Source organism: Capsella rubella, unplaced genomic scaffold (genome assembly GCF_000375325.1).
Source record: "Capsella rubella cultivar Monte Gargano unplaced genomic scaffold, Caprub1_0 scaffold_6, whole genome shotgun sequence".
Taxonomy (NCBI): domain Eukaryota; kingdom Viridiplantae; phylum Streptophyta; class Magnoliopsida; order Brassicales; family Brassicaceae; genus Capsella; species Capsella rubella.
In genome coordinates this window covers 2,245,252-2,269,648 of record NW_006238918.1, presented here as the reverse complement: position 1 = coordinate 2,269,648, position 24,397 = coordinate 2,245,252, and the positions used below count along the sequence as shown (strand labels likewise).

Sequence of the window (24,397 nt, the reverse complement as noted above, 5' to 3'; positions counted from 1 at the left end):
TTGCTTTAAGTGGTGACTCCCACGTCTTGACTTGACATCACTTCAAATTATTGAAGTTTTATAATCAGACAAGTGTGGACCTTATAGCTTTGTTGGTACAAGTTCTGTACCGTTGGATCTAGTCAAATGAAAATACATAACACAGATTGATCAGTGTCAGTTTTGTACTCGTGTGTCGAAATCTAAGTTTACACATTCCACTCACCTTTCGCATCCTTTCGACTATTGAAAGAAAAGAGGATTAGAATTGAAAAACGAAGTATACATCTTCGTTTTCTCGCTCTGGTTTCGATCTAACCCATCAGAAACTCCTCTGTAACCCGAGATCCCGTTATCCGAACGCTGATCGAAAGATCGCTCTGCAGCTGCTGCGTAGTAGTAATACTGACCATGTATAGACCTCTTGTAGCCACTCTCTGAAGACAACTCTTGTAGCCTCTGTCTTGGTGCGCTTTGTGACCGGACTTTTGCTCTGTAAGACTCAGTGTTAGCCATGTAGTTAGGGTGATACCCAGAGTAGTACTCGTACTCGCTTCTCGTAGGCGTGAAGGGAGTTTTTCTCCTTGAACCGCCACTGCTGCTTCCTGTTCTAGACCTTAACTGTGGACTGCTCTCCACGCTTGTTGGAACCATAAGGGATCCTCTTTTCCTGGGTGACTCCCTTAAGTGAGGCTTCCAAGTGTCGACTTCTAGGATCTTGTCATCATCTTCATTGTACTGTGGTGCGTTCCATAGAGTCTCATCTGTCCTCCATTGGTCTAATAACCGGCTCGAACCCATCGGTGAGCGGTGGTGATTGTGGTCCATGGCAATGACTTTGCTGTATTCAGCCTCTGAAACGCGTCGTGCGTGTAAAGCTTGTGGGGAAGATGATGGGACCATTAACGTTGACGAGTGGAATGAGTCAGAAACGTGTGAAGAACGCGAGGCTCGAGCTCGAGCTTGGAGCCGAACCAGCGTTTGCATCCGACGCAGCATATCAGCCGTTTGTTTCCTTACTATGTGTCCCTTCACTAATGCTTGAAGCTTCACTAACGCCTTCAATGCTCTCAACGCCCTCCTCGCCTGAATTAATAACATTTTCTATTACACACCTAATTCAAATCCACAAAATACTACTTATAGTTTCCCCAACTAATATCATTTTCTTCTAAATGGTACAAACCTAATTTGTTTATATATCCGAAGCAATAATCTGATTAGAGAATCTCTGTCTATATTATGTGTTTGAAAATAAAATTAATTAAAACCAATCTGTAGTTTCACTTTTTGAGTTTTTTCAGTAAAATACATTTAGGAGTTTTCAGAAACTCAATAAATAAAATAAAAAAGGGAAAAGGAAACGTGACATCTTCTCATTATTACGTGTTGCTTACTAGGTTTAATGTAACAATTTATTCTTAAGATTCTGAATTTTGTGCACTAAAGCTAAATCCAGTTAGGTACGATTTGGTTTGAGATGATATATGCATATTTTCTGGGACCAGAAATGAGAATTTTTATCTAGACCATTAAATAGTGTCGGTAGAGAGGATCGTATCGGTTCGTAACAAGTTTCTTGGTTTCATTATTCATTTCATTTGTCTCCTTTCATAGTCTTGTTCCGGGGACCAATACAAAGAATACAAATTATGCTCATTGTTTCTATTTTCCATTAATTTTTGGCTAACTAGAAAAAAATCAACATCAGACAGCTAGCTATTCCAACACTTGGCTCAATAAATATTTGTGAGTTTTTTTTTTTTAATTTGAGTTTAAAGATTAAATTTAAAGAAGTAAGTAATAAACTCACCAAGTAGCCACGAAAAGCGGATTGAATCTTCCTCGCCGCTCTATACTCTTGAGTCCACCGACGATTACTCCGACATGTTTGAGACACCGAAGAGTTTCTACCGCCATTGGTGAGTCTCACGACTTCAGCCGCCGCACGAGCAGCAGCCAGTGCTGCCTCGGCCACCGCAGCTGTAGCAGCCGCGACGGCTATCGCATGCTTATCGGCGTCTGAGCTGTCTTCATCATCCCCACGTCTCTTGCTTTGATGAGAAGACGAACTACCATTCCTCGGATGTGAGGAGTTGGTAGTGAAGCTCCATCTTCGTCTGCTCGGTGCTGATTTCTCTTGCTTCTTGCTCCCAAACAGTCTTCCGAAGAAACCCATACTCACTTCATTGCCTCAACTGAACGTATGTCTGAATTTTCTAAGGCTGTGGGTCTTTTGCTTTGTTTTGAGTATAGAAAAAAAAGGAACAAAGACAAATGGGAATGGAGAAGCCAAAGCTGAGTGTTGTCAGTTGTGTAATGCAATTATATAGAGTTAGCTTTTAACACGGACCTTTAGGTCATGCGCGTTTGTTACACGCGTCGAAATATGCGCATACTTTTGACTCGGCGTCAATGCAAGTCAATAGGTCTATGACTCCGGTTTACTCAACCAAGTCTCTTTCGTTTGGTTTGGATGAAAGTTTAATCATCAAACCAACATCATTATACTTTTTTTTTTTTTTTTTTTTTTTTTTCTCATTAAGAAGCAAACACCTTACAAGCCCGTAGGCCAATGGCACGCAGGCCCAAAAAACATACACAGCCACAAAGGCCCACAAAGGCATACAAGCCCCACTTTACAAGGTCAAAAGACCACAACCAAGGAACGTAGTCCTGAGAAAGGAAAAGGAGGAAGAAAGGAGATGAAAGAAGGAGAAAAGGAAGAAAGGACCCGAGAAACCAGAAAAAGAAGCAGAGACAGGATGGGGAGTAAACAGACCAACCGATCCCACCACAAACTTACAAGCAACGGCACTCCATGGGAGGCAAGACCTGCGATAAGGAGGATACAACAAGGAGGGGAGGAAGGTTAAAAGAGAGAGAACCAAGTGCCAAGCAGAGACAAAGCTGGCAGAACAATCCGCTGAGTCCTCGAAAGGGGATCAAGGCGAGCCCGGATTGTCGCTTGAATCTCTCTTATGATGATGCCAGAGGGTTTTGAGATACCAGTGTGAATACGCGAGTTTCTCTCCTTCCAAATGAGATAAACAGAAGCTTGGAAGGTTAATTTAAGGATGAGAGCAATATTCTTGTCTCTTGAAGCATTATGAAGCCAGAGGAGACAATCCATGAACAGCGAGGGGGGGGACACGCTGATTGTAGTGGTGAAAAAGGACCAGATTGGGGAACTGAACTCGCAACAAAAGAAGAGATGGTCCCTGGACTCGTTATGAGTGTTACAAAGAGGACAAAGGGGAGAAATAGGCATCCCCCAACTCGTTAACATGTCTCTGGTGTGAAGGCGGTTCCAGGCCACCACCCAGGTAATAAAAGCATGCTTAGGGATCCTGTCTTTAAACCATACCATTTTATGCCAAGAGACATGAGGGCCATGAGGATGCAAGGACAGCCAAGTTTTTGCAGCAGAGAAGACGTTTGAGGGAGCATGATTATCCAGCTTCCATTGGTAGGAATCATCATGCGTACACTCAATCAAGCTCTCTGGATTTGGCAAGGCCTCCTTTAACATAGTTATAATTTGGTTCCTAGATCTGCTCCTAGAAATCCACCAAGTCCGGTCTCTTATAACATCCCTAACCACTGCCTTAATGGGGAGACCTGAAGTTTGCGGACCAAGGGGACCAGTTAGATCAATGAGGGGGCCAAGGCCAGTCCAATCATCATGCCAAAAGCTGGCAGTGATTCCCGAACCAACCTGGCAGACCAGAAAGGGTCTGGCCAAGGGTCTGAGCTTACACAGTTTCTTCCATATCCAACTGCCCGAGTTAGCTGGGTTGATTCCCCAGAAGTTTCTGTTCCTGATGAGGTTGTGTCTCACCCAGGAAACCCATAATGAACCAGCTGCAGAGAAGAGAAGCCAAATAAGCTTCAAGGCTAAAACCTTATTCCAATCCGAGAGACGCTTTAACCCAAGCCCACCACACTCTCTAGGAGAGCATACAGTTTCCCAAGATATCTTAGCTCCTCTTGCAGAATTTGGAGCACCCTTCCATAAGAAGGCATTACACATCTGTTCTAATCTTTGGAGACATTGGTTTGGGAAAAGAAAGACAGAAATCCAGAAGTTTATTGTGGAGTAAATGACTGACTTGAGAAGCTGAAGGCGACCTGCAAAGGAGAGGTGCCTAGCAGTGCAAGAGGTAAACCTGCTGTTAATCTTGTCGATCAAAGGCTGGTAGTCTTGTCTTTTCATTTTTTGGGACATGAGAGGAACTCCCAAGTAGCGGACAGGGAGGGAACCATGGGACACTCCATAGGTTTCAGATAGGCCTTTGCAGAAATCAAAATCCCCTCCATCAATCATTAGGGCAGTTTTGAGGCGATTAATTCCCAGTCCAGAGCCCTTCTTAAACTCGTCTAAAATGCCAAGAATGCCTTGAAGGGAAGGAGCAGAGCCATCGAAGAAGATAAGCACATCATCAGCAAAACTCAAGTGGGTAACAAGAGGGGCAAAGCATTTCGGGTGAGGGGTGAATTTATTGGCCGCTGCTCCAGCATCCAGAGACCTAGCCAGGATATCCATGACCAGGACAAAGAGGTGGGAAGACATAGGATCCCCCTGTCGAATGCCCTTTTTCCCCAGAAAATAACCAATCAGCTCACCATTGAAAGCAATGCTATACGAAGGAGTAGAAATGCACACAGAAATCCAGTTTATAAACACTTGAGGAAGATTAAGGGCTTTGAGAATGTTGATGAGAAAGGTCCAATTGATGTTATCATAAGCTTTTGTGAGGTCTATCTGTAAGCAACCTCTAGTTACCTCTCCCTCCACATGGAAGTTTTCAACCAACTCAGAAGCAAGGAGAACATTTTCACAAAGAAGACGCCCCTTAATAAAACCCACTTGGTTGCCTTGGACCGCCTCGGGTATAAACATCTTGAGTCTTCTAGAGATGATTCTGGTGATGGTTTTGTAGACTGTGTTACAACAAGCCACTGGTCTGAATTGAGACAACTGATCAGCTCCAGTGACCTTTGGAATAAGAGCAATGGCTGTAGCGTTGAACCTGGGAAGGAGATGGCCAGTCTTGAAAAACTCCATAACCGCCGCTACAGTGACCTCCTTTACAATCGACCAAGATTCCCAGAAAAATTCAGCCGGAAAGCCATCAGGGCCCGGCGCTTTGTTCTTAGGCATGGAGAATAGGGTTTGGATAATTTCCTCTTCAGAGGGAATACGGGAGAGATTACTAGTCAGGGTAGCATCGCATCTGAAAGGCTGGATATCCTGTATTCTGTCAACCGAGTACGGAGTAACTGCGCTATCAACAGATCCAAGGAGATGAGAGTAATAAGCGATTATCATCCCTTTGATTTGGCTGACATTAACCACCCTGATGTCATTTTCACCACGAAGGTAAGAGATTAAATTCCTGGCCTGATTTGCAATAACAGCCCTATGGAAGAACCTGGTATTAGCATCTCCTTCCTTCAGCCATCTAATCCTGGATTTCTGACGGTAGAAGGTCTCAAGAGCAAGGTCAAAGAAACGCCATTTTTTCCTAGCCACAAATTCTTGTCTGAAGAGAGCATCAGAAGGATTAGAGAGAAGATCCATTTGAATTTCTTCAAGGCAAGATAATGCGTCCTTGGTCCTCTGCTGGATATTACCAAAGCCTCTGTGGTTCAGAAGTTTGCATTCCTTTTTTGCCGAGTTTAACCTCTCTCCAAGTGTGAACTTGGCCGAACCCACCAGGATCTCCTCAGCCCACGCCACTGCTAAAGAGGACAAAAAGGTTGGATGGGTGGAGAGAAAAGAAAAATACTTGAAGCATTTCCTTCCTCTTTCTGGTTGATTATCCAAGATGACCATGATAGGAGAATGGTCAGACTCGCCCGGGGAGTCAAAGATTGCTAAGGCATCAGGATAAGAAGAGAGCCATTCACCATTAGCCATCACTCGATCCAGTTTCCTGATAATGGGATTAGCCTCCTGGTGATTAGACCAAGTGAAGAAGGCACCACGGCTAGAGATATCCTCAAGGTCATTATCCGAGAAACAATTTTGGATATCTTCAATTCCACGCAAAGAAAGATTGGAATGGTTGATGGAGTAATGCTCACTGGTAGAGGCAATTTGGTTAAAGTCTCCTAATAAAATCCAAGGAGTAAATTTCAGAGGAGAGGAAGAAGCAAGCCAAGAAATATCCTCCCAAAGAGTTTTCCTTTCAAGTTCTGAATTTCTGCCATAAACAAAGGTAGCAGCAAAGGAGCGAGGAGCATTAGGCAAATGAATGCTGCACTGGATCAATTGATCCGTCTTCATAAAAATCAAAACAGAGACCGAGGGATGCCAAACCAGCCAAATTCTCCCCAACTCAGAACAACAATAGTTACTAGCTAATCGCCAACCAGGCAAGGTAGCAGCCAGCACAGCAGACGAATTAGCCTCCGTCACATGTGTCTCCAAAAAACATCCTACTCTTAGGCCATTGGAAGAGACCCAATTCCTGACAACACGTTGACGGGCAAGATTATTTAAACCCCTTATATTCCAACAAAAAGTCTTCATATACTACCAAAAAATTATAAGAAGCCACGCTTCAGTGACGAGGAGATTCACTCGAGGCCTGGTCTCGAGTAGAAGAGGACTGTTTTGGCGCTGCAGAACCTGTTGAACGTATCCGGTTATGCCAAATTTTTTGAAGTTTCTTCTTTGCCTTTGAGGATAACACATCCCAGTCTGGAGGAAAGGGATAATCAGTCTCAGCAGGAGGCGAAGAGATGGTGGGTGAAGTAACCGGGACCATGGAGACCAAGGAAGCATTAGAAGGAGTAGGAGGATTAGAATCCTGATGCTTAGGTTTAGGCTCACTGATCTTTGGAGAAGGACCTGGACGTTTCTGAGGCTCAGAACGGGAAACCTCTGTGGCAGCTCCTGAAGGCTTAACTAGCTTCTTCTGCCAAATGAGGTCAGTGCTTAGCTTCCCTTTTAAAGAAAGAGGATCAGAGACCCTAGGGGGGGTACTAGCTGATCTTTTCTTGGAGCGTGATCATCTCCGACGAGAAGAGGAAGGAGCAATGGATGTAAGAGCTGATTGAGCGAGAGAGAGATTCCCATTCGAGTTCTTGTCCTGAGGAAGAGAGACGGTAGGGTGATTAACCACTTTGGAACCTACATGCAGATCTTTCTTGAAAGGTAGCTTTTTTAATAAGGGAGAGGGACAGCGACTAAGGAGATGTCCATATTTGCCACAATTCAAGCATTTCGGGGGAGGCCTTGGGTATTCAACCGGGACTCTTGCTGTGTTTCCTTGGACATCGCGAACAACAACAGCTGCCGGGAGAGGGGAGTTCAGATTGATCACCACTTTGACCTTGGTAGTACCAATATTGACCGGATCTAACCAAGACTTCTCCGTGTGGAAAGACTTGCCAATCCCGCTTGCTATGACACTGATGCCTTCAAGAGAGTAAAGTTGGGGCGGCACGTTTCTGAGAATCGCCCAAGTCGGAGCAGTTTGAAGTTTCTCCAGCTGGAGAGGCCCCTCTGCAGACCAAGGATAGACAGAACAGGAACAGTTCCCTGCCTGCCAAAAACCAATGTCAAGAACCCACTGCCTAGTAGTCGAAGCCGGAATGAAGATCAAAGCAGCCGTTTCAGATATGATTCGAACTGTGATGTTCCCATAGCGACCCCAAATTGGGTTTAAATCGGTGAAGATACGCTGAGAAGGAGGGCACAACCCATGAAATTGGGCAACAATGTGGCCTTTCCACATCTCTGCAGACTTCAAAATCACTGAAGGGGGAGCAACAACAACTGGGGTTCCGTCTTCCATGAAGGATGGGGGACTCATCTGTTTCAGATTTAGCAAGGAGGTTTTGAATCGAGAAGCCCAAGGAGATTTGCTGTTGGGACGAGAAGCTTTATCCTCCGACGACAACCCACTGGAGGATGGAATACTTAGAGGCGGATTCAAGGAGGAGGATGGTTGAACAATCTCCTGGGAAGATTTAATTTGCGGGTCCATTGAAGTGTTGGAAGCGACAAGAGGCTGGGTTACAGAGGAATTCAGAAGAGTATTCGAACTTTCTAGGAGCGTTGAAGCGGCCGCGGGGGAGGAGGTCTCGAACCCCTGCTTCGAGTTGAGGTGGATGGAAGCATCCTTGGGGGAGGAAGTCTCAGACCCCTGCTTCGATTTCAGGATAGCAGAAGCAACCACGGGGGAGGAAATCTCAGACCCCGGCTTCGAGTTCAGGATAGTAGAAGCAACCACGGGGGAGGAAATCTCAGACCCCTGCTTCGAAATAACTGGGCGAACCACCGTGGGTTCAGGAGACGGGGGAAGGGTTCCCTTAATCTCGACTGAGGCGGTAGAATCGCGAGGAGAAGAACTATCAATTGACTGAATCCCGTCAAAGGCAGAGCCGGGAGTCATTGGAAGCGTTCCAATAACTTCAACCGGAGAGGCGGGAGAAACAGTTGCACAAACGGAAGAGAGAGAAGCATGGCCGGGAGCGGACGGTAAAGAAATGGCCACGATCGGAGAACCAGCGAGGAGCGGAGCGGTAGAACTGGCCACAACACGGGCGAACTTGGACGAGATGGACGCCGGGTGATTGCGGATCTTCTGGCGGCTCTTCTTCTTAGGGATGGTCGCCTGCCGGCGAGAGGCCGGAGAGCGGAGGAGGGCAACCCTAATCGCCTAAAAAATCGCAGGAGAGAGAAAAACACTGTAGAATACTCCCTGTTCTCACCCAACATCATTATACTTTCTCAATGTGAATAATTATTTCTGAATCTCTTGGTAGTATTTTTTTATAAAAATTTGAAATTTGAATTGAGTATTTTTTTTGCCTGAAGTTGCATATGTAAAACTAACACGCCTGTTATAAAAGCAAGTCTATAATGATGCCAATTATAGAAAATATTCCGTAATAATGGTGAAAACGATATATAAATAGATTTTTCATAAGTATTGTTGAACAAACCGAACAGCATATACCAAATTCAAAACAAAACACTATATAGTGTATTTCTCATTATTTTTTATTTTTATTCGTCTTGTCTTTTGCAGACCGAACTCCCCAAATCCTCGGAACTGACCGTTGCTGAACTATGCACTTATCCCTGCACATTTCACAAAACATAGTCCATAAAAAATGTAACGACAAAAAACAAACAAAGACTATTGACTAAATTAATCGAACTACAAATCTATCAGTTCATTCAAATATGTTTCGATGGGATTATTTTTTTATAATAATATAATGAGAAAAGGTTTAATTGATGAATCATCTTACCACAATCGAAAGAGGGGAGGTTACAAAGAGAGGTAAGTGTGGTGGCTGCTCGAAGAGCGTTGCACAGACAATCTTTGTCAGTTGCTTGGAGGGCAGAACAGCAACGTGAATTTGGGGCCGGATTGACCGCACCAGGCAGAAGTAGCGGCGCACACACCTGCACATTGCTCAGCTTGTCTCTGCATTGTTGGGCTCGAACCGTAGGTTCGGTGGACAGAAACATGACAACGAGGATAGCTGCAAGGAACTTGAGAGATACCATTCTAAATAAGATAATAAATATATTGTTTTTTCTTATGTTTTTAATTAAGTTTTGGATATGTGTATATATTTATATGCATACGTTTTCAGCTTCGAGAACAATTAGATCAAGAAGTAAAGTGATGTTTTCTGTGATCTTGGTCTAGTTACTTCATAAGTTTTCCATGGCAAAAGAAAACTAAAAGGTAGGGGCGTAGGGGAGTATAACAAAGTGTGTGTGATGGTATGAGTTTCTTTTAGTTTTACAGATTAAGTAAGGTATAAATTTTAGTTTTCCATCCCATTAGATAAGGTACCAAAATATTAAGAAAATCTAAAGTTTTAAGGCATACATATATAGCCTTAAAAGTTGGCTTAAAGAAAACATGCGAACATACGTAAAGCACAGAAAGAGACGGAGCAAAAGCAAAAATGGGACACAATGTACAACCTAAAGCAACTAGAATCGATGTTACCTTTGTAATGGGAGAGCCTAGATGGCAATGAGCTCTTTGGGATGTAATCCAGAAACCACTGCAGCTTCTCGTGCCTGATTCCAAACAATGAGTTCTTATCCCTAGTAGCTACATTAACATAACCAAACATAAAAAAGCAAGTTATGTTGAACAGTTATGACATATAAAAAAAAAAACTAGAATATGGAAATATTGAAAATTTAACCAGACCTGAGGATCAGATCAACATTGACCAGCTTACCAGCAAATCCTGAAGCTTCCACACCCTCTGTTGTTGTTTTCGTTGTTGAGAGAGCAAAACAGATTTCTCTGGATGGCCACTTACCGTTGATTTGATATTAGAAACTCCTCCTACCATTGTAACCACTACGCCTTAAGGCCAAATAAATCCACCATAAGACTGCAAGACTGCATCATCTCTGAAAAAATCTACCTGGAGTAAACAGAACATACCCAAATTGTGTAGAGCTGAAGAGTGATTTACGAGACATAGCAAAATCAAACATGAACATAGAGCAATTCGTATTGGTAAATCAAAACACAACTTATAGCAATTATAATTGGAGTTACCTCTGTAATGGTGATGGCAATGAGTTCAAACAAGCTTCAACACTTTGGGATGTGCCTTTACCTCCCTCATCCATAAACCATGATAGATTCTCGTTCTTGATACGTAACTTTGAGTTCTTGTTCCCGGTAGCTAGCTACGTACAGATATACCTATAAAATGTAACAAAAAAATAAGAAGAGCTCACTCATAACCAAGCTGCGTTGAACAATTATGTTAAAATAAAAACCAAACACCATGATGCTAATACATTAAAAACTTAACCATACCAGAGGATTGTCAAGTAACAGTAGAGTAACCTTCTTACCATTTATCAGCAATTCTTGAAGCTCCCAAAATCCAGATGGATGAATTCTAACAATAACCTGCATCGAGAAGTTAAAGGACCAAAACAGTGAGTGATACGTACAGTTAAGTTTTGAGGAGAACAATAACATTCGCTTGACGACATAAGATAAGGGTGAGATACCTATCAAACGGTCAGAACTCAGAAGAACATAAAAGAATAAGTTACCGTAGAAGATATAACACACCACGAACAGAAGAGAAGAGACGAAACTGCTGTGTGTTTTCTTGCGATGTACCAATCACAAGTCCCGCTGGAAACAAAACATAACAAAAAAATCTTGCATAAATAGAGTTGAAGGACAAAAAGTAATCCTGTTTTTATGTAAGAAGGAAACCAAATACAAAAAGCATACGATAAATCATAACCAAAGGGATGATGCAAAATCTGAGATAAAGATCAATCATTGAAAAAAAAAAAGATACATGATGCTAAAACTTAAAACGCTGAAAATTAACCATACCTGAGAATCAACATTGACATGCTTACCCAGCAATTCCTGACGCTTCCACATTTTTTTGTTGTGATTGAGAGAGCAAAAAGAGATTCCATCATAATCTCACTCCTTTATGTGATATGCTATCAAACAATCCTGCATAAATAGAGCAAAAGAAAAGAGGGAACGTGAACAGATTGAATGATATTTCTAATTGGTAAAAATTGTGAAGTTTGGTATTACAAGACTATGAAAGTAGAGTCAAAACCTAACCTCAATCAAGATTTGGCAACTGAGAAAATCTTGGGACCATTCTGCTGCTACGTAGATACACCTGAAAATAAAAGCATACCAAAGTAAAAAGAAAGAGACGAATTTGAAATATTTGCTAATTGAAATTTGAAATATCATACAAGTTGCAAAGTAAGAGTTTTGATATCAGAAACTCTACCACTGAAACCCAACGCTTTGAGGCCGAAGTTGATCAAACAAATACACCATAAGACTGCATTATCTCTGAATATACCCACCTGGAACAAACAAAACATACCAAAATTGTGTAGAGCTGAAGAGTCGTGAATTAAGAGACAGAGCAAAGCAAACATGAGTAACTCAAAACGCAACTTAAAGAAACTACAATTTAAAGTTACTTTAGTAATGGTGATGGGCTGATGGCAATGAGTTCGAACAAGCTTCAACACTTTGGGATGTGCCTTTACCTCCCTCATCCAGATAACCATGATAGATTCTCGTTCGTGATACAGACCTTTGAGTTGTTGTTCCCATACAGATCACCTACAAAGAAAAGCTCACTTATAAGTCATAACCAAGCTGTGTTGAACAATTATGTTATAAATATGAAAACATGATTTTAAAAAATCTAACCATACCTGAGGATCTTTCAAGTAGCAGTTCTTACCACTTACCATAAGCTGCCACAAACCATAGGGATGAATTTTAACAGATAACCTGCATCGAGAACTTAAAGGATAGCAGATAGTGAGTGATACGCACAAGTCTTGAGGAGGCAACTAATAATAACAACAAGTCTCTAGGTTCCAATTGGGGGTGACGATAACATTCGCTGCAGGACAAAATATTATAAGAGTGGGATACCAAATTTAACAAACGGTAATAATTCAGAAGAAATATAAAAGAAGAAATTACCGTACAAGAGACCGAATCCACTGTGTGCGTCTTCGTGCGCCGTTGGACACAAAGCAATAACAATAAACAGAGTTGAAGGAGAAAGTAAGTCGAATATGTCTGATAACCAAGTCCCCAACGAAACAGAATCAAATCTCAAAAAAAAAACAATAAGAAAAGACAAAGGCTACGGGTATATCAGAAGAATCGTAGTCCTTGCTTGGAACCAGAGAGTTTAATCATATACCAGAGAGTGACGCACAAAACTTTAGAAAAACGGAGTCACGCAACGACGATGAAAAGAGAACTCGATGAACTCAAGCCTAGACCCAACATCAACAGCGGACGAAGAGAGAGAGAGAGAGATAACTAAAGAGAATTAGAATCAGAATTGGGAGAAATAGAGACAAGGAAGAAGATGAAGAGAAGTGTAAGAGAGTTTGTGTTTTTTTAGTTGATGACAATTTTTGGTAGAGAAACCCAAACTCCCGTTTATATAGAAGATGCTCTCTCACTTTTACTATTCCTGAAAGAAAAAAGGAAATATTTGAAATCGAAAAAATGGAAATATCTGAAAAAAAAAGGAAATAACTGAAACTACGTTGTTAAAAAGGAAAAAAAATAAAGGAAAAATTCTCCAACGGCTGTTTATGGAAAAATGGAAATTCACTAACGTTAATATTTGAGAAAAATAGAAATTCACACTAACGTTAATAACTGAGAAGATATAGAAATTCACCAACGTTAATAATTAGGGGGTCATACTAATCGATATGCAACAATCAATGTCATTACGCTAACTTAATTCATTTCTCGCATATTTTTTTCATAAAACATTCATACATGCTCTAATTAAGACTCAAATCACGACACCAATATAACGATACATATAAGTAAGTCAGCAACGAAATTAGTGAAAAGAACATCTATTTCTTGAATCTTATAATTATTAACTTGTAAATACATCATTACTTTTTTTTGTAAAGATGGGAGAATTCCAAAATTCTGATGGATACAATTACTTGTTCGGCGAAGCTGATGAAATCACCAAGAGACTCGAGGAATACCACAGAGAACGTGGTAGAGTACTCGATGATTCTCAAGTGCCTCATGTAAACAACTCTCCTATGGTCAATCATCACTATCAAAACCAACCAACGATCCCTACTACCCGTTACTATAATCCCATCTCATCTGAACACTACTATCACTCTTCACAAGACATTATTTCTCCTTCTGTTTATCATCGTCAGTTTCAAAGCCAACCTAACAGTACTCGACATGCTCTATGCTGGAAATGTTTGATATGGTGGCTAATATCGATGCTAAGAGGGTTGTTCGTACCAAGACCAACGTCGAGACCAATACATACACCAATACCCTTTAACTCCTATCCTCACCATTCACTCTCAGGCTCAGGTATACATATATTATATGGTTGGGGTATATATGACTCTGGTAACATGACTATTTTGATCAGTTGGTCAATATCAGGGTTAAGTGAAACGTAGTGAAATTAATTAACTTTTATTCCTTTAATATACGTTTGTAGAACGCTTTGGGGATCGACCAGACCAACAACATTACGATCATGTAAGAGTTAATATTTTTCACTATCATTTTCTCGCCTGGAAATTTTTAAAGATTATCTATGTTACAGTTGTTGTTTTTTTTTTTTTTGAAAAAAATATTACAGTTGTTTCTGTTGAGTCATGTTTCTGTAATCTTAATCAACAGCGGATACAAGAGCGTGAAAGAGTAGACATAGATGGAGGAGGTGAAGCATTATTAACAGCGAAACAAATTTCTCAGTTACCTACCGTCAAATTTAAACCTTCTATTCAAGATAAAACGTATATATATATTCTCTTAATTTTTCTTCTCTTTTTTTTTGTCTTCCAGTAATATTAATTTTTTTCTGATTATAAAATTACAAAGGATAGTATTCACTAATAATGTCACCACCAACATTAAAATCTAAAATTTACTTCTTCTAAAATCTAAAAAATATACTACAGTTTAGTTATATAGATGCTGTTAAAAGTTAATGACCATATATGCGTTGGGAAACAAAACAATACAGGTGTATGGCATGCCATTTAGATTTTGCTAATGGAGATAAAATGACGATTTTACCCTGTACTCACAAATATCACAAAGATTGCATTTGTCGTTGGTTCAAAGACAGTAAGGTTAATATCGGAATATCATCAGTAATTTTGTGAAAACCTTATAATTTATTTGCTATATTCAATGAAATTAACAACATTATTATCCTCTGTTTTTGTTATCTCCATCATTCTTGCAGCTTTGCTGCGTTTGCAAAAGGGAAGTGGTCGTATGACATTAGCTTTGAAGCCTTTGATCAACAAAGTTGCTCTCTCTTTTATCTTTCTTTTCTATATTGACATCTTCGACTCGATTTTATTAAAAAAAAAAAAAAAAAAAAATCAAACGTTTGTTTTATAGATTTTACCAAACAGATTTGTAAGAATAATAAAAACTGAAATAAAGAAAAGAAAGTTAAGAAAATTAGAGGGAAAAAAACAAAACGTACAAATGTGAGACTTCGAAATATGAAGAATGAAGAAAGGTGTTATGGCATAGCAAAGGTAAAGAAGCCATTGTTGTCATTGTAACAAACTAAGTCTATGGCTTTGGTTTATAACTATTTTTTTTTGTCTTTGAAACATGTCTAGCCAGGGTGAGTTGGGTGAGGTAGATGTGTCACAGACCCCAGAGGCCCAAACCCATTAGTCAAATTAAACTATATGAAAAGGAAAAAAAGAAGTCACATGAAAAGGGGAAAAAATGGTCCATGGGCCGGACCTATTGTGAAATTAATTAATGGATGTCTTGTCCGTAAGCTGTTGTTTTTGAAGTCTGACGCAGAAACTCATGTGGTCACCACAAAAGTGCCACTTGTTTGTGGACTGCTTGTGCCTTGTGGATTGGATTTGTGGTGGAACTTGCTATTTTGTCTCTACAGAGTCTGTTTTTTTAACAAAATAAGAGAAAGATACATATAAAGATAATAGAGTTCAATGATTCTGCTTTGTAGGATCTGTTTCATTAGCAATAAGATTTGCTTACTCATGACCCAATCCTCACGACACCAAATTCTTGTATCACACACAAATAATGAAATTTACAGTTTGGTTATTGTGTGTGAAATTAGTTAGTGAGCCAAAAAAAAATAAAAAAATTCAGATATTTCGTGACTATGTTAAACTTGAGAAATCTATAACAATTAAAGTAAAGGAGCCAATGAATCACAAAACTAAACCTAACAAAACTCCCTAAAAATAAAAATAAGCTGTTGAGTAAACGCCAAATTTTTTAAAATATTATTTCACATATACGCAAAATTATGACCATGATGTACATTGTCTAGTAATTTGTGATAGTGATCGTTTTTTTTGTTGTTGTTATTGTTGAGAAGCATAACTAAAATATGGTGTAGAAAAAATTAACTATATGTTTGAATTTTCTCATTGACATTGACACAGATGGGTTATCTGTATTTAGAATAGAGACAACCAAACTGATACAGAACATTGTGAAAAAAAAAACACAAACAGAAATTAGATAATACAAAGAAAAAAAATGTGGAAAATCATATAATATACATTTGTGATTACTGATGATGAGACATAACAACAATACCATTAGCTGTCACTCTTTTATTTTATTTATGATTTCTTTTTAAAAATTTATAGTATATAGTTTTTTTTTAAAAGAGTTGCAGAGAAAAATAAACATTTACTTCACTTTGTTCAGACGTTTCTTTATTCTTCTTCTTCCTTCATCCTTCATCTTCTTGATCGTGTTCAGAAATCATATTCATCACCCTCTCTCTCTCTTGTCTCTCTCTCTACATTTGGATTCTTTATAACATGTGAGATCGATCTCTTTTTGATCAGAGAGAGAGAGAGAGACGAGTAGAAGAGAAGAAGCAAAGAATCTTGTAAAGAAATGATGAAAATGAAGACGGGATCGTCGCCGTCGGTCAGCGGTGGAAGTAGTGGTAATGAGTGGGAGTACCGACCAGGAGGAATGGTTGTTCAACGTCGGACGGATCAGAACTCCGAAGTGCCACGTGTCATTCGTATCCGGGTCAAATACGGGTCGGTTTATCACGAGATTAACATCAATTCCCAATCTACCTTTGGTAAAACCAAACGCAACATGATCCAAATCTTTCTTTTTTTGTTTTCTGGTCTTTCGAGTTCGGCATTTATAGAAAGATTAAAAAATAATTTGTGGGGAGTAATTTTGGTTTTGTTGAAACAGGAGAGTTGAAGAAGATGCTGTCTGATCAGGTGGGACTTCACCATGAAGACATGAAGGTTTTGTACAAAGACAAAGAGAGAGACTCGAAGATGTTTCTTGATCTTTGTGGAGTTAAAGATCGGTCAAAGCTCGTCGTTAAAGAAGATCCAATTTCTCAGGAGAAACGTCTCCTTGAAAAAAGGAAAACCGCCGCCATTGATAAAGCTTCCAAGTCCATCTCTGACATTAGTCTCGAAGTCGACAGGCTCGCCGGACAGGTACCTTTTCTATATTAAAGAAAAAAAACAGAGCTTTTTAATTAACGGCGACTCTGTTTCTCAAAGTTGGAATCTTTCGATTTTAAGGTGTCGGCGTTTGAGACAGTGATTAATAAAGGAGGCAAGGTTGAAGAGAAGAGTCTCGTGAATCTGATAGAGATGTTAATGAATCAGTTGTTGAGACTTGATGCTATTATGGCTGATGGTGATGTCAAATTGAAGAGGAAGATGCAGGTTTGTATATACTTAAATTACTTGGGTTAATTTCATTTTTATGAATCTCTAGATTATTTTTGATTGGTTAATTTATGTATGATTTGGATTTTAAAAGGTGCAAAGAGTTCAGAAGTATGTTGAGGCCCTTGACGTCTTGAAAGTCAAAAACTCTGCCAAAAAAGTTGAAATCAACAAGTCGGTCCGCCACAAACCGCAAACGCAAACGCAGTTTAAACAACGCGATTTGCTATCGTTTGTGGAGGAAGAGGAAGAGGAGCAGCCTAGGAATTCCAATGCCTCCTCATCCGGTACTCCCGCGGTTGTGACTACTACCAAATGGGAGATGTTTGATTCCGCAAAGGCGGCAGAAACGGCTAAACCTGTCCCTCCAAGATTCAAATGGGAATTCTTCGATTAAAGCTAAACCACTCATACATACACGATCGATAAATATGTTTTTTTCTCTTTCTTTTTCTTTTAAATCCGATTTCATATTGTGATTTGTTATGTTTTTCATCTCAGTTGGGGTGTGTATGATTTGTGATTTGATCTTGGCTATTTTTTTGAGGCTTTGTTTAGAATATCTTTGGTTGGTCTCCCCTTTAAGTCAATTCACAAATAACAGTGGGAGTTTCAAACAATTTACTATCATTGTAATACCTAAAGATTTGGATTTTTCTTTACTATTACAATAAAAAAGTTATATCATAAGAGCATGCAACTGTTTTTTCTTCTTCTTTTAAAAGCATTGCATTGTTTTCAGTTGCAATTTACATCATCTTGGAATACACACTGGATCGTATATGTAGTATAATTGTTACTTTGTTAGTAAATTTATCAGATACAACTCATAAAGTCTTGTGGTTTTACCGTACGTTTTTTTTTTTTTTGGGCAAAACCGTACCGTACGTAGTTTTGTTTTGTTTATTTACAAGAAATCGCAATGTATAGTTTTTATTTAGGATCAATGAATGTTTTACCAATAATTAACACTCTTTTTATTCAGATTAAAGGATAGTTTAATTTTGTTTAAAATATTTAATTCTCCAAGATACTAGAATAAGTTTTGTTGTCTAACTCATGGCGTGAGTAATCAATCACATTGTTATTCAGAAACTGAATTATAGACATGTACAAAATCGTCAAAATCTAGTTAATGATAATGGAGACATAGGTTTTGAATTTTGATTGGTGATGTGATTCAGTGGTGAATACATCATATGCGTGCGTGTTATCATTTACAATTATGATTGTTTTGTTTCTGAAAACAATAGTAATAAAAAATAGTGAAATAACGGTGGTTGTGAATTTGTGATCCACAACAAAGTAACCTCTGAGCAGACATATTTGACAGCTTTGTATAAATTAGTGTTAAACGTTTCTAACAATATTTTTTCAAAATTTTGTTCTTGCATTATAAGATGCTTTAAAATAGTTATTCTACATCAGGATTTGATGATTAGCTAACTGTTCTGTTTTTTTTGGGGCATTTTGTGTTATTGTGTGGTTGGTTCCTCTTTTGTTATGCATCAAATTAAGTAGTCAACCATATAATCAAAGGATTAAAGAGACTAGAGAAAAAAAAAAAGGACAAGAAAACAAAGCAGGCATGTTGGTAACACATGCCAATCATAACATTGAATATGTTTCTTGTGGAATTGGTAACTTCTGGTGACCAAAAATTATATTCATTGCTTCCTGCTAAGGCTACAAAGTTAGAACGAGAGAGGGAGGGAGGAAGAGAGAGGGAGAAAAAAGAACATGTTTAGGTAACAAAAACCTAATCCTCCAATGGTCCATTGACATGAGAAAAGGCAAAGTACAAAAAAGTTCATTAAGGAAATGATTTAGATTTAGTTAATCTTGCTATTATTATTTTAAAAAGCCAACACACAATTTTTAAGGTCTTGCTATATGATTACTCGTTTATGGTAACCAATAACAATTAATGAATTAATTATATGATACATCAAAATAATTTATTGTGACATGATTTGTACTCAATAAGAGAAAAAAATTATTGCGTTCTATCGCAAAGAAATTGGGTATGGCTCTAAATGTTTCCTTGACAAATATTTTTGGGCGAACAATAAAAATGAGAGACATTTTTCACTTTTTTTTTTTTACTTTGGACAACTTAGGTTGGCTCTTTGGAAAGAGCTGGAGTGAAAAATAAGGATTGTAATTTCTTTCCTTTCAGGTTTTGCAATCTACGCAGGCGGCTAAATGTATTTTTATAGTGAAAAACAAGGATGATATGGAATTGACTATTGTAGATGAAAGTAAATATTTGTTATTTGGAAACTGAATATTTTTTAAAGTCACCAAGATACTAATGTTAATTTGAGGTTTATTGCTTAAACCAGTTTAATCTTGACAGTTGACAATTTGATATTTCGTCCATCTTTATAGGCTGGAAAATATTTAGATGTACAGTAGTAGTATTATTGATTTGACATTGGACTTAGGACTTTCGATGGTTTGACATCAAACCAAACGTTTATTCGAGGACTCCTTCTTGAATTACTTAAAACAAGTCATTTTTTAGTTGCTTTTTCCATCCAAAGACTTGCAATATATTAATAGCGTTTATGTTTCATAATTTTGCTAGAGAAGAATGAATTTAGAAACCGAAAGAAGATATATCATCACATCTCAGGGACTACAGAAAATTTGTGAAAATTCGTAACAATAGCTAGAACGCTGAATTAAAAAAAAAAACCGCACAGAAGAAAGAAAAGAAAAACATTGTTTTATGAGAATATTGCACACAGTACACACATCTAGAATTGAGTCACAAAGATATGACTCCCCGTGACAAATAACCATAAATTCTTTTTAGTTTTTTTTTTCATAAACAAAAATGAAAAAAATCTACAATAAAAATCAGCTTCAACCACAACATGGTTTTTTTTTTTTAAATATAATTTAACATATTTTAATATTCAAAGTAGGATATGTGCTATATATATATATATCCCATTTGAAATCATTGTACTATTTCATCGTTTGAACATATAATATATGTATGTAACATAAGCAAATGATATTACTATATAACCCAAATAGAAAATCTTATATATTAAAAAGTTCTCAGATATTACATAATATTCTACATTTAATAAAATTACTGAAAAGACACGATAACCAACACTTAGAAATATATTACATAACCTAACTCATACTTCTTTTTTTTCATATAGTTTCTTTTTCATATATATATAAAACTACTAGCTAGGTATCGCCGGTTTGTTTATTCATCCCGCTTTGAGAACATCATGGCTTGGATAACTCTCTTTAATCCATGTCATCGTTGAAGAGAGTGTTCATGAAGTCTTCATCAACCAATTCCTATATATATAAAATAATGAACCTTGAACTTCAAATAAAACTATATAAAAATAATCTCTTTTAATTATTATGAATGTTACTATATCTTTTTACCTGCGAGTCCAAAAGCGACAAATCGGTAATATCATGATTAACAACATCTTGTTCCTGAAATATCAAGTCCAAGTTTTAGAATATATTTACACTATTAGTTCATTTGTATAAAGTATGAACATATATTGTTAGACGGAAATATTTTAGAATGACATATAATTTACCTGACTTTGATGATTAGGGTTCGTGGTGAAAGTTGGAGGATTCGTCTCTGGAGTAGCGAAAGTGTGATTCATCTCTACAGCAGTCAAAGTGTGATTTGTCTCCAGAGCATCAAAAGTGTTGGCTATTTCTCCAGTAGAATGATTCTTCAAGACAAAAGCCATATATTATGTCAATAACCCATACTATTTGATTTTCAACACGATCTAATCTTTGACAGAGAGTTGGTTCAAATTCTCTTTCGTAATTGCTAAGATTTTTTACTTATAATATGTAAATACCTGGTTTACATTCCAAAAAGTCCAATCACCATCTTCTTCAAGAGATAAAATATGATTCAGTTCAGCCGAAAAATTTGCTGAGAGATCAAATTTAGCGGAATCCTCTTCTCTTACATGCTGTTGCTACATCCACACACCAATATTTAAATACACAAGTAATTCATAAATATGTATATAGATCATTGAAAAATTGAGGTAGTGAAGACATATATATACCTTGTTGTGATCGAATATGAAATTATTGATGTTGTAAGGAAGCTCATTAGCACTGTGGAGATCACTCGATAAATTAAGATTCTCTAGTTGATGAAGTTCAGGATGTGGTTGTGCAGTAGCATCGGCATGTGGTTGGTTGTTACATGCAGTGCTCTCATTGTTTAAGAGCGATTGCATCCCATACGAGAAGTGGCCAAGTCCTTGTTGATTTGGAGTGAAACTTCCAAAGCTACTCATCATGTTATTGTTGAAACTATTACCACTAATAGCTGACGGTCCAAGTTGTCCAAAACCAAGAACTTGAGATGTTTGGCCGATTTTGTTCGCCATCACAGGTGGTTCAAAAAAGCTTATTTTTTCTCCATTTTGGGATGGTTGGTTTGAGAGACCGAGGTTGCTTTGGGTGGGTAGCGTCAAGTTTGATCCAGATCCAATACGGTGTGGCTCATAAGTAGAGGACCGGTTCATGTAGTTGTAAGACATATGGTTGAAACGAACAGGCTCACGTGTGTTTGACAATAGTCTCGACTGTCCAAAGCCGTGTCCGGGTTTGGAATAGTATGATCTGTTGTTAAGACTTGTCTCATACCAAGAAGTAGATGGTGTGTAGTGGTTGAAGTAGGGCTCCTTGATGTGAGTATATCGAAACATCGAGTCTATGCCTCTACTGGACATCATGCTCATCAAACCTTGTTCCGCCACTTTTCTCAAGAATATTCGATATTTCTGGGGTAACACATGACAAACGATTTTGAGTTAGCTAAATAGAATAAAATGATACGCGATTCTAAGCTCAAAATTTGTAGATTTTATGCTTAATTAGATAGTTAAAGTTTTTTTTGTTTGATTCCAATGAATATTATTCCATATTTTAAACAATAAAATCTGGGTTTCAAAAAAAAAAAAAAACAATAAAATCTAAAAACATTATTGACAAGAGATATCATACCTGTAGGTGGCTCGCTACATTCTCTCTTGTCAGGTATGGTACGTTCATGAACGCTAAGATCTTTTTTGGCACAGCCTCTTTGGAAGATTAGTAAACAAAAATAAAAGATTAGTTAGTGTGTCTTCTTTTGGACAAATATACATGTATATCCTAAATTGTAAGAAAATAAACAGTGTATCATGTATCAAAGCACTTACTATCAAGACCAATATGTCGGATAGCTTGTAAGAATAGGTCGTGAAGACCATCCGTCCACGTAATCTTAGCCTTCTTGGATGGCTGCGACGGATACTCACCATTTGCACTAGGACCATCGGTAGGTTTTCTTTTCCGATTTTTTCTTGAACCATCGATACTAGCACGGCTTCCATGCGTACTATTCATGGATCTTGAATCAGATTTAGATGGCCATTTCTTCTGGGTATTCAAGAGATTGACTTGTTCTGGAAGCATCTCGATTTGCTCGGGGACACTAACACATGTGTCCTTGGGGTTGGGCTCAGTGCATATTGTTGACTTACCATTCGTCTTGTAGGTTAAAGCAAGTTGGTAAATCTTAGGTAGATCAATTGGTTTTATGGGTTTTGGAAGGAACCCTAGCGCTCCACAAGTTAAACTCTCCTGCTCCTTATTGGCATCCGCTGACATCACTTTTTATTTTTAAAGAAATGTAAAGTAATAAGGTTAAATACATCTTACAAAATAATATAATAAAAGTATTATCATTTGATTTTAAGTTGTAAAGAAAAAATATATACCTATGACTGGTAGATTTCCAAATTCTTCAGTGATTTGTTCTTTGAGTTGTATACCATTCATGTCAGGCATGTAATAATCTGTGATGATGAGATCGATATTGTTCCGTTGAAGTTTAAGAGTAGACAATGCTTTTATCGGATCTCCTTCAGCTATAACTCTGATGTCCATAACTGGATCTAAAACCAATTTAACCAAAATAAAATTTAACATGAAAAATGTTGCAAGTACTACAAATTATTACTTTTGTGGTTGAACCTTTGTTCCCTTTACTTATATTTTCGGGCATATCCACGAAACAAAATTTTCAACATCAATCATAAAAAATCTCACAAATTTTGAGAAAGTTCATAATATAAGCATAACATATTCTTAAAAAATCACAACATTTTCAGAAAAGTTCTATAAATTCTTGTGATTGAAAGGCTAATTGGTTGATTACTTATAAGAAAAGTGGATTCGAAGAATATAAATTAGCTTTAAATTAGCATTATAAAAATTATCAACAAAAAATGTTAGTTTAGAAAATCATCAGAATAAGAATACCTAAATTGAAATTGTAAATGTGTGCATGTAATTAGAATTCAAATCTTGATGGATAATTTAACCCAAAAAAAAGATCTGGACTATGCCATCTTCAAGGTTTTAATTGACTCATGTTTAAGTTTATTTATAAATCTGCTAGTTGTTTCTCCAAAAATTGTATTTTCATGCCAAAAAAATGAAACTACAAAAAGACATCAATAAACATATTATATATGATATAATAGGATCGTACCTCTGTATTTAGACTTTTCAAGCATGCGCGAGATAACATTAAGAAAAACAGGATCATCGTCCACAACCATGATGTTGATTCTCAAGACAGAACTTTGGTTGTGGAAAGATTCAACAAAAGCCATTTTCTTAATCTTTGTATAAAGTTTTTTTTTATTTCAACTCTGGATGAACTACTTAGGTTGCACAAACCTCAATATATAAAGGGGTGTAAAGTAACACATAAATATAACATTTGGCAAAAATGTATTGGTGTATAGATAAGTATTTTTTTGTAAAAAGAAATAATAATAATAAGATAAATGAAAAGTTAATTTAATTTACTATTTTTAATAATAATATTAAAAAATAAGAAAAGTTGAAAAATATAGAAAAAAAAGATACAACAAAATACTACCATTGCTCGAAAATACCGTGTGCTAATTAATGTAAAAATCTAGGCTAAAGTAAGAAAATATTAATGTTATTTGCCAATAATTTTTGGATAGATTTAAGCCAAAAAAAAAGAAGCTAATTCTACAAAATATATTTTCAAATTTCTATTGTTTCTCCAGATTTTTTTGTTTCTTGTTTAGGATTGAT

The 24,397-nt window shown here is 37.6% G+C and overlaps 7 protein-coding genes across 11 annotated transcripts; 2 read left to right on the top strand and 5 right to left on the bottom strand.

Moving 5' to 3' along the window:
- Nucleotides 1-119: 119 nt before the first annotated feature.
- On the bottom strand, nucleotides 120-2,343 carry LOC17881715 (protein IQ-DOMAIN 14). Its single transcript, XM_006287821.2, has 2 exons — nucleotides 1,793-2,343; nucleotides 120-1,065 (listed from the first exon to the last, which is right to left on the bottom strand). The coding sequence occupies exons 1-2, from the start codon at nucleotides 2,156-2,158 to the stop codon at nucleotides 223-225; spliced, it is 1,209 nt and encodes a 402-aa protein (XP_006287883.1). The 5' UTR covers nucleotides 2,159-2,343; the 3' UTR covers nucleotides 120-222.
- A 508-nt stretch (nucleotides 2,344-2,851) lies between these two features.
- On the bottom strand, nucleotides 2,852-4,882 carry LOC111830200. The gene is made up of 3 exons (XM_023781743.1): nucleotides 4,777-4,882; nucleotides 3,581-3,801; nucleotides 2,852-3,481 (listed from the first exon to the last, which is right to left on the bottom strand). The coding sequence occupies exons 1-3, from the start codon at nucleotides 4,880-4,882 to the stop codon at nucleotides 2,852-2,854; spliced, it is 957 nt and encodes a 318-aa protein (XP_023637511.1).
- A 10-nt stretch (nucleotides 4,883-4,892) lies between these two features.
- LOC111830242 lies at nucleotides 4,893-8,818 on the bottom strand. The gene is made up of 5 exons (XM_023781924.1): nucleotides 8,807-8,818; nucleotides 7,010-8,654; nucleotides 6,640-6,934; nucleotides 4,979-6,491; nucleotides 4,893-4,904 (listed from the first exon to the last, which is right to left on the bottom strand). The coding sequence occupies exons 1-5, from the start codon at nucleotides 8,816-8,818 to the stop codon at nucleotides 4,893-4,895; spliced, it is 3,477 nt and encodes a 1,158-aa protein (XP_023637692.1).
- An 86-nt stretch (nucleotides 8,819-8,904) lies between these two features.
- On the bottom strand, nucleotides 8,905-12,853 carry LOC17881957 (tapetum-specific protein A9). Of its 4 annotated transcripts, none has more exons than XR_002833474.1 (9): nucleotides 12,486-12,853; nucleotides 12,209-12,402; nucleotides 11,969-12,113; nucleotides 11,770-11,848; nucleotides 11,592-11,652; nucleotides 11,346-11,474; nucleotides 11,051-11,135; nucleotides 10,844-10,901; nucleotides 10,546-10,688 (listed from the first exon to the last, which is right to left on the bottom strand). XR_002833474.1 is itself a non-coding variant. In XM_023781407.1 (7 exons), exons 4-7 carry the CDS (start codon nucleotides 10,324-10,326, stop codon nucleotides 9,066-9,068), a joined length of 486 nt encoding a protein of 161 aa, XP_023637175.1. In that variant the 5' UTR covers nucleotides 10,327-10,401; nucleotides 10,539-10,688; nucleotides 10,844-10,901; nucleotides 11,006-11,063; the 3' UTR covers nucleotides 8,905-9,065. The 4 variants fall into 4 exon arrangements, 2 of the variants coding, with proteins under 2 accessions (XP_023637175.1, XP_006289528.1); XR_002833475.1 differs by having other exon boundaries at nucleotides 11,070-11,135; XM_023781407.1 differs by lacking the exons at nucleotides 11,346-11,474; nucleotides 11,592-11,652; nucleotides 11,770-11,848; ... (1 more) ...; nucleotides 12,209-12,402; nucleotides 12,486-12,853 and adding exons at nucleotides 8,905-9,079; nucleotides 9,253-9,499; nucleotides 9,969-10,076; nucleotides 10,210-10,401 and having other exon boundaries at nucleotides 10,539-10,688; nucleotides 11,006-11,063.
- A 597-nt stretch (nucleotides 12,854-13,450) lies between these two features.
- LOC17883364 lies at nucleotides 13,451-14,808 on the top strand. The gene is made up of 5 exons (XM_023781923.1): nucleotides 13,451-13,883; nucleotides 14,017-14,057; nucleotides 14,202-14,317; nucleotides 14,548-14,656; nucleotides 14,773-14,808. Exons 1-5 carry the CDS (start codon nucleotides 13,451-13,453, stop codon nucleotides 14,806-14,808), a joined length of 735 nt encoding a protein of 244 aa, XP_023637691.1.
- A 1,410-nt stretch (nucleotides 14,809-16,218) lies between these two features.
- LOC17883719 (BAG family molecular chaperone regulator 3) lies at nucleotides 16,219-17,943 on the top strand. The gene is made up of 4 exons (XM_006288263.2): nucleotides 16,219-16,635; nucleotides 16,758-17,014; nucleotides 17,102-17,248; nucleotides 17,346-17,943. The coding sequence occupies exons 1-4, from the start codon at nucleotides 16,440-16,442 to the stop codon at nucleotides 17,646-17,648; spliced, it is 903 nt and encodes a 300-aa protein (XP_006288325.1). The 5' UTR covers nucleotides 16,219-16,439; the 3' UTR covers nucleotides 17,649-17,943.
- A 2,342-nt stretch (nucleotides 17,944-20,285) lies between these two features.
- On the bottom strand, nucleotides 20,286-23,977 carry LOC17881242 (putative two-component response regulator ARR21). 2 transcript variants are annotated; one of them, XM_006289754.2, is made up of 9 exons: nucleotides 23,817-23,977; nucleotides 23,041-23,217; nucleotides 22,480-22,932; nucleotides 22,283-22,359; nucleotides 21,334-22,059; nucleotides 21,118-21,240; nucleotides 20,839-20,982; nucleotides 20,675-20,728; nucleotides 20,286-20,581 (listed from the first exon to the last, which is right to left on the bottom strand). In XM_006289754.2, the coding sequence occupies exons 1-9, from the start codon at nucleotides 23,938-23,940 to the stop codon at nucleotides 20,528-20,530; spliced, it is 1,932 nt and encodes a 643-aa protein (XP_006289816.1). In that variant the 5' UTR covers nucleotides 23,941-23,977; the 3' UTR covers nucleotides 20,286-20,527. The 2 variants fall into 2 exon arrangements, with proteins under 2 accessions (XP_006289816.1, XP_023636771.1); XM_023781003.1 differs by having other exon boundaries at nucleotides 21,118-21,234.
- Between the last annotated feature and the right edge of the window lie 420 nt (nucleotides 23,978-24,397).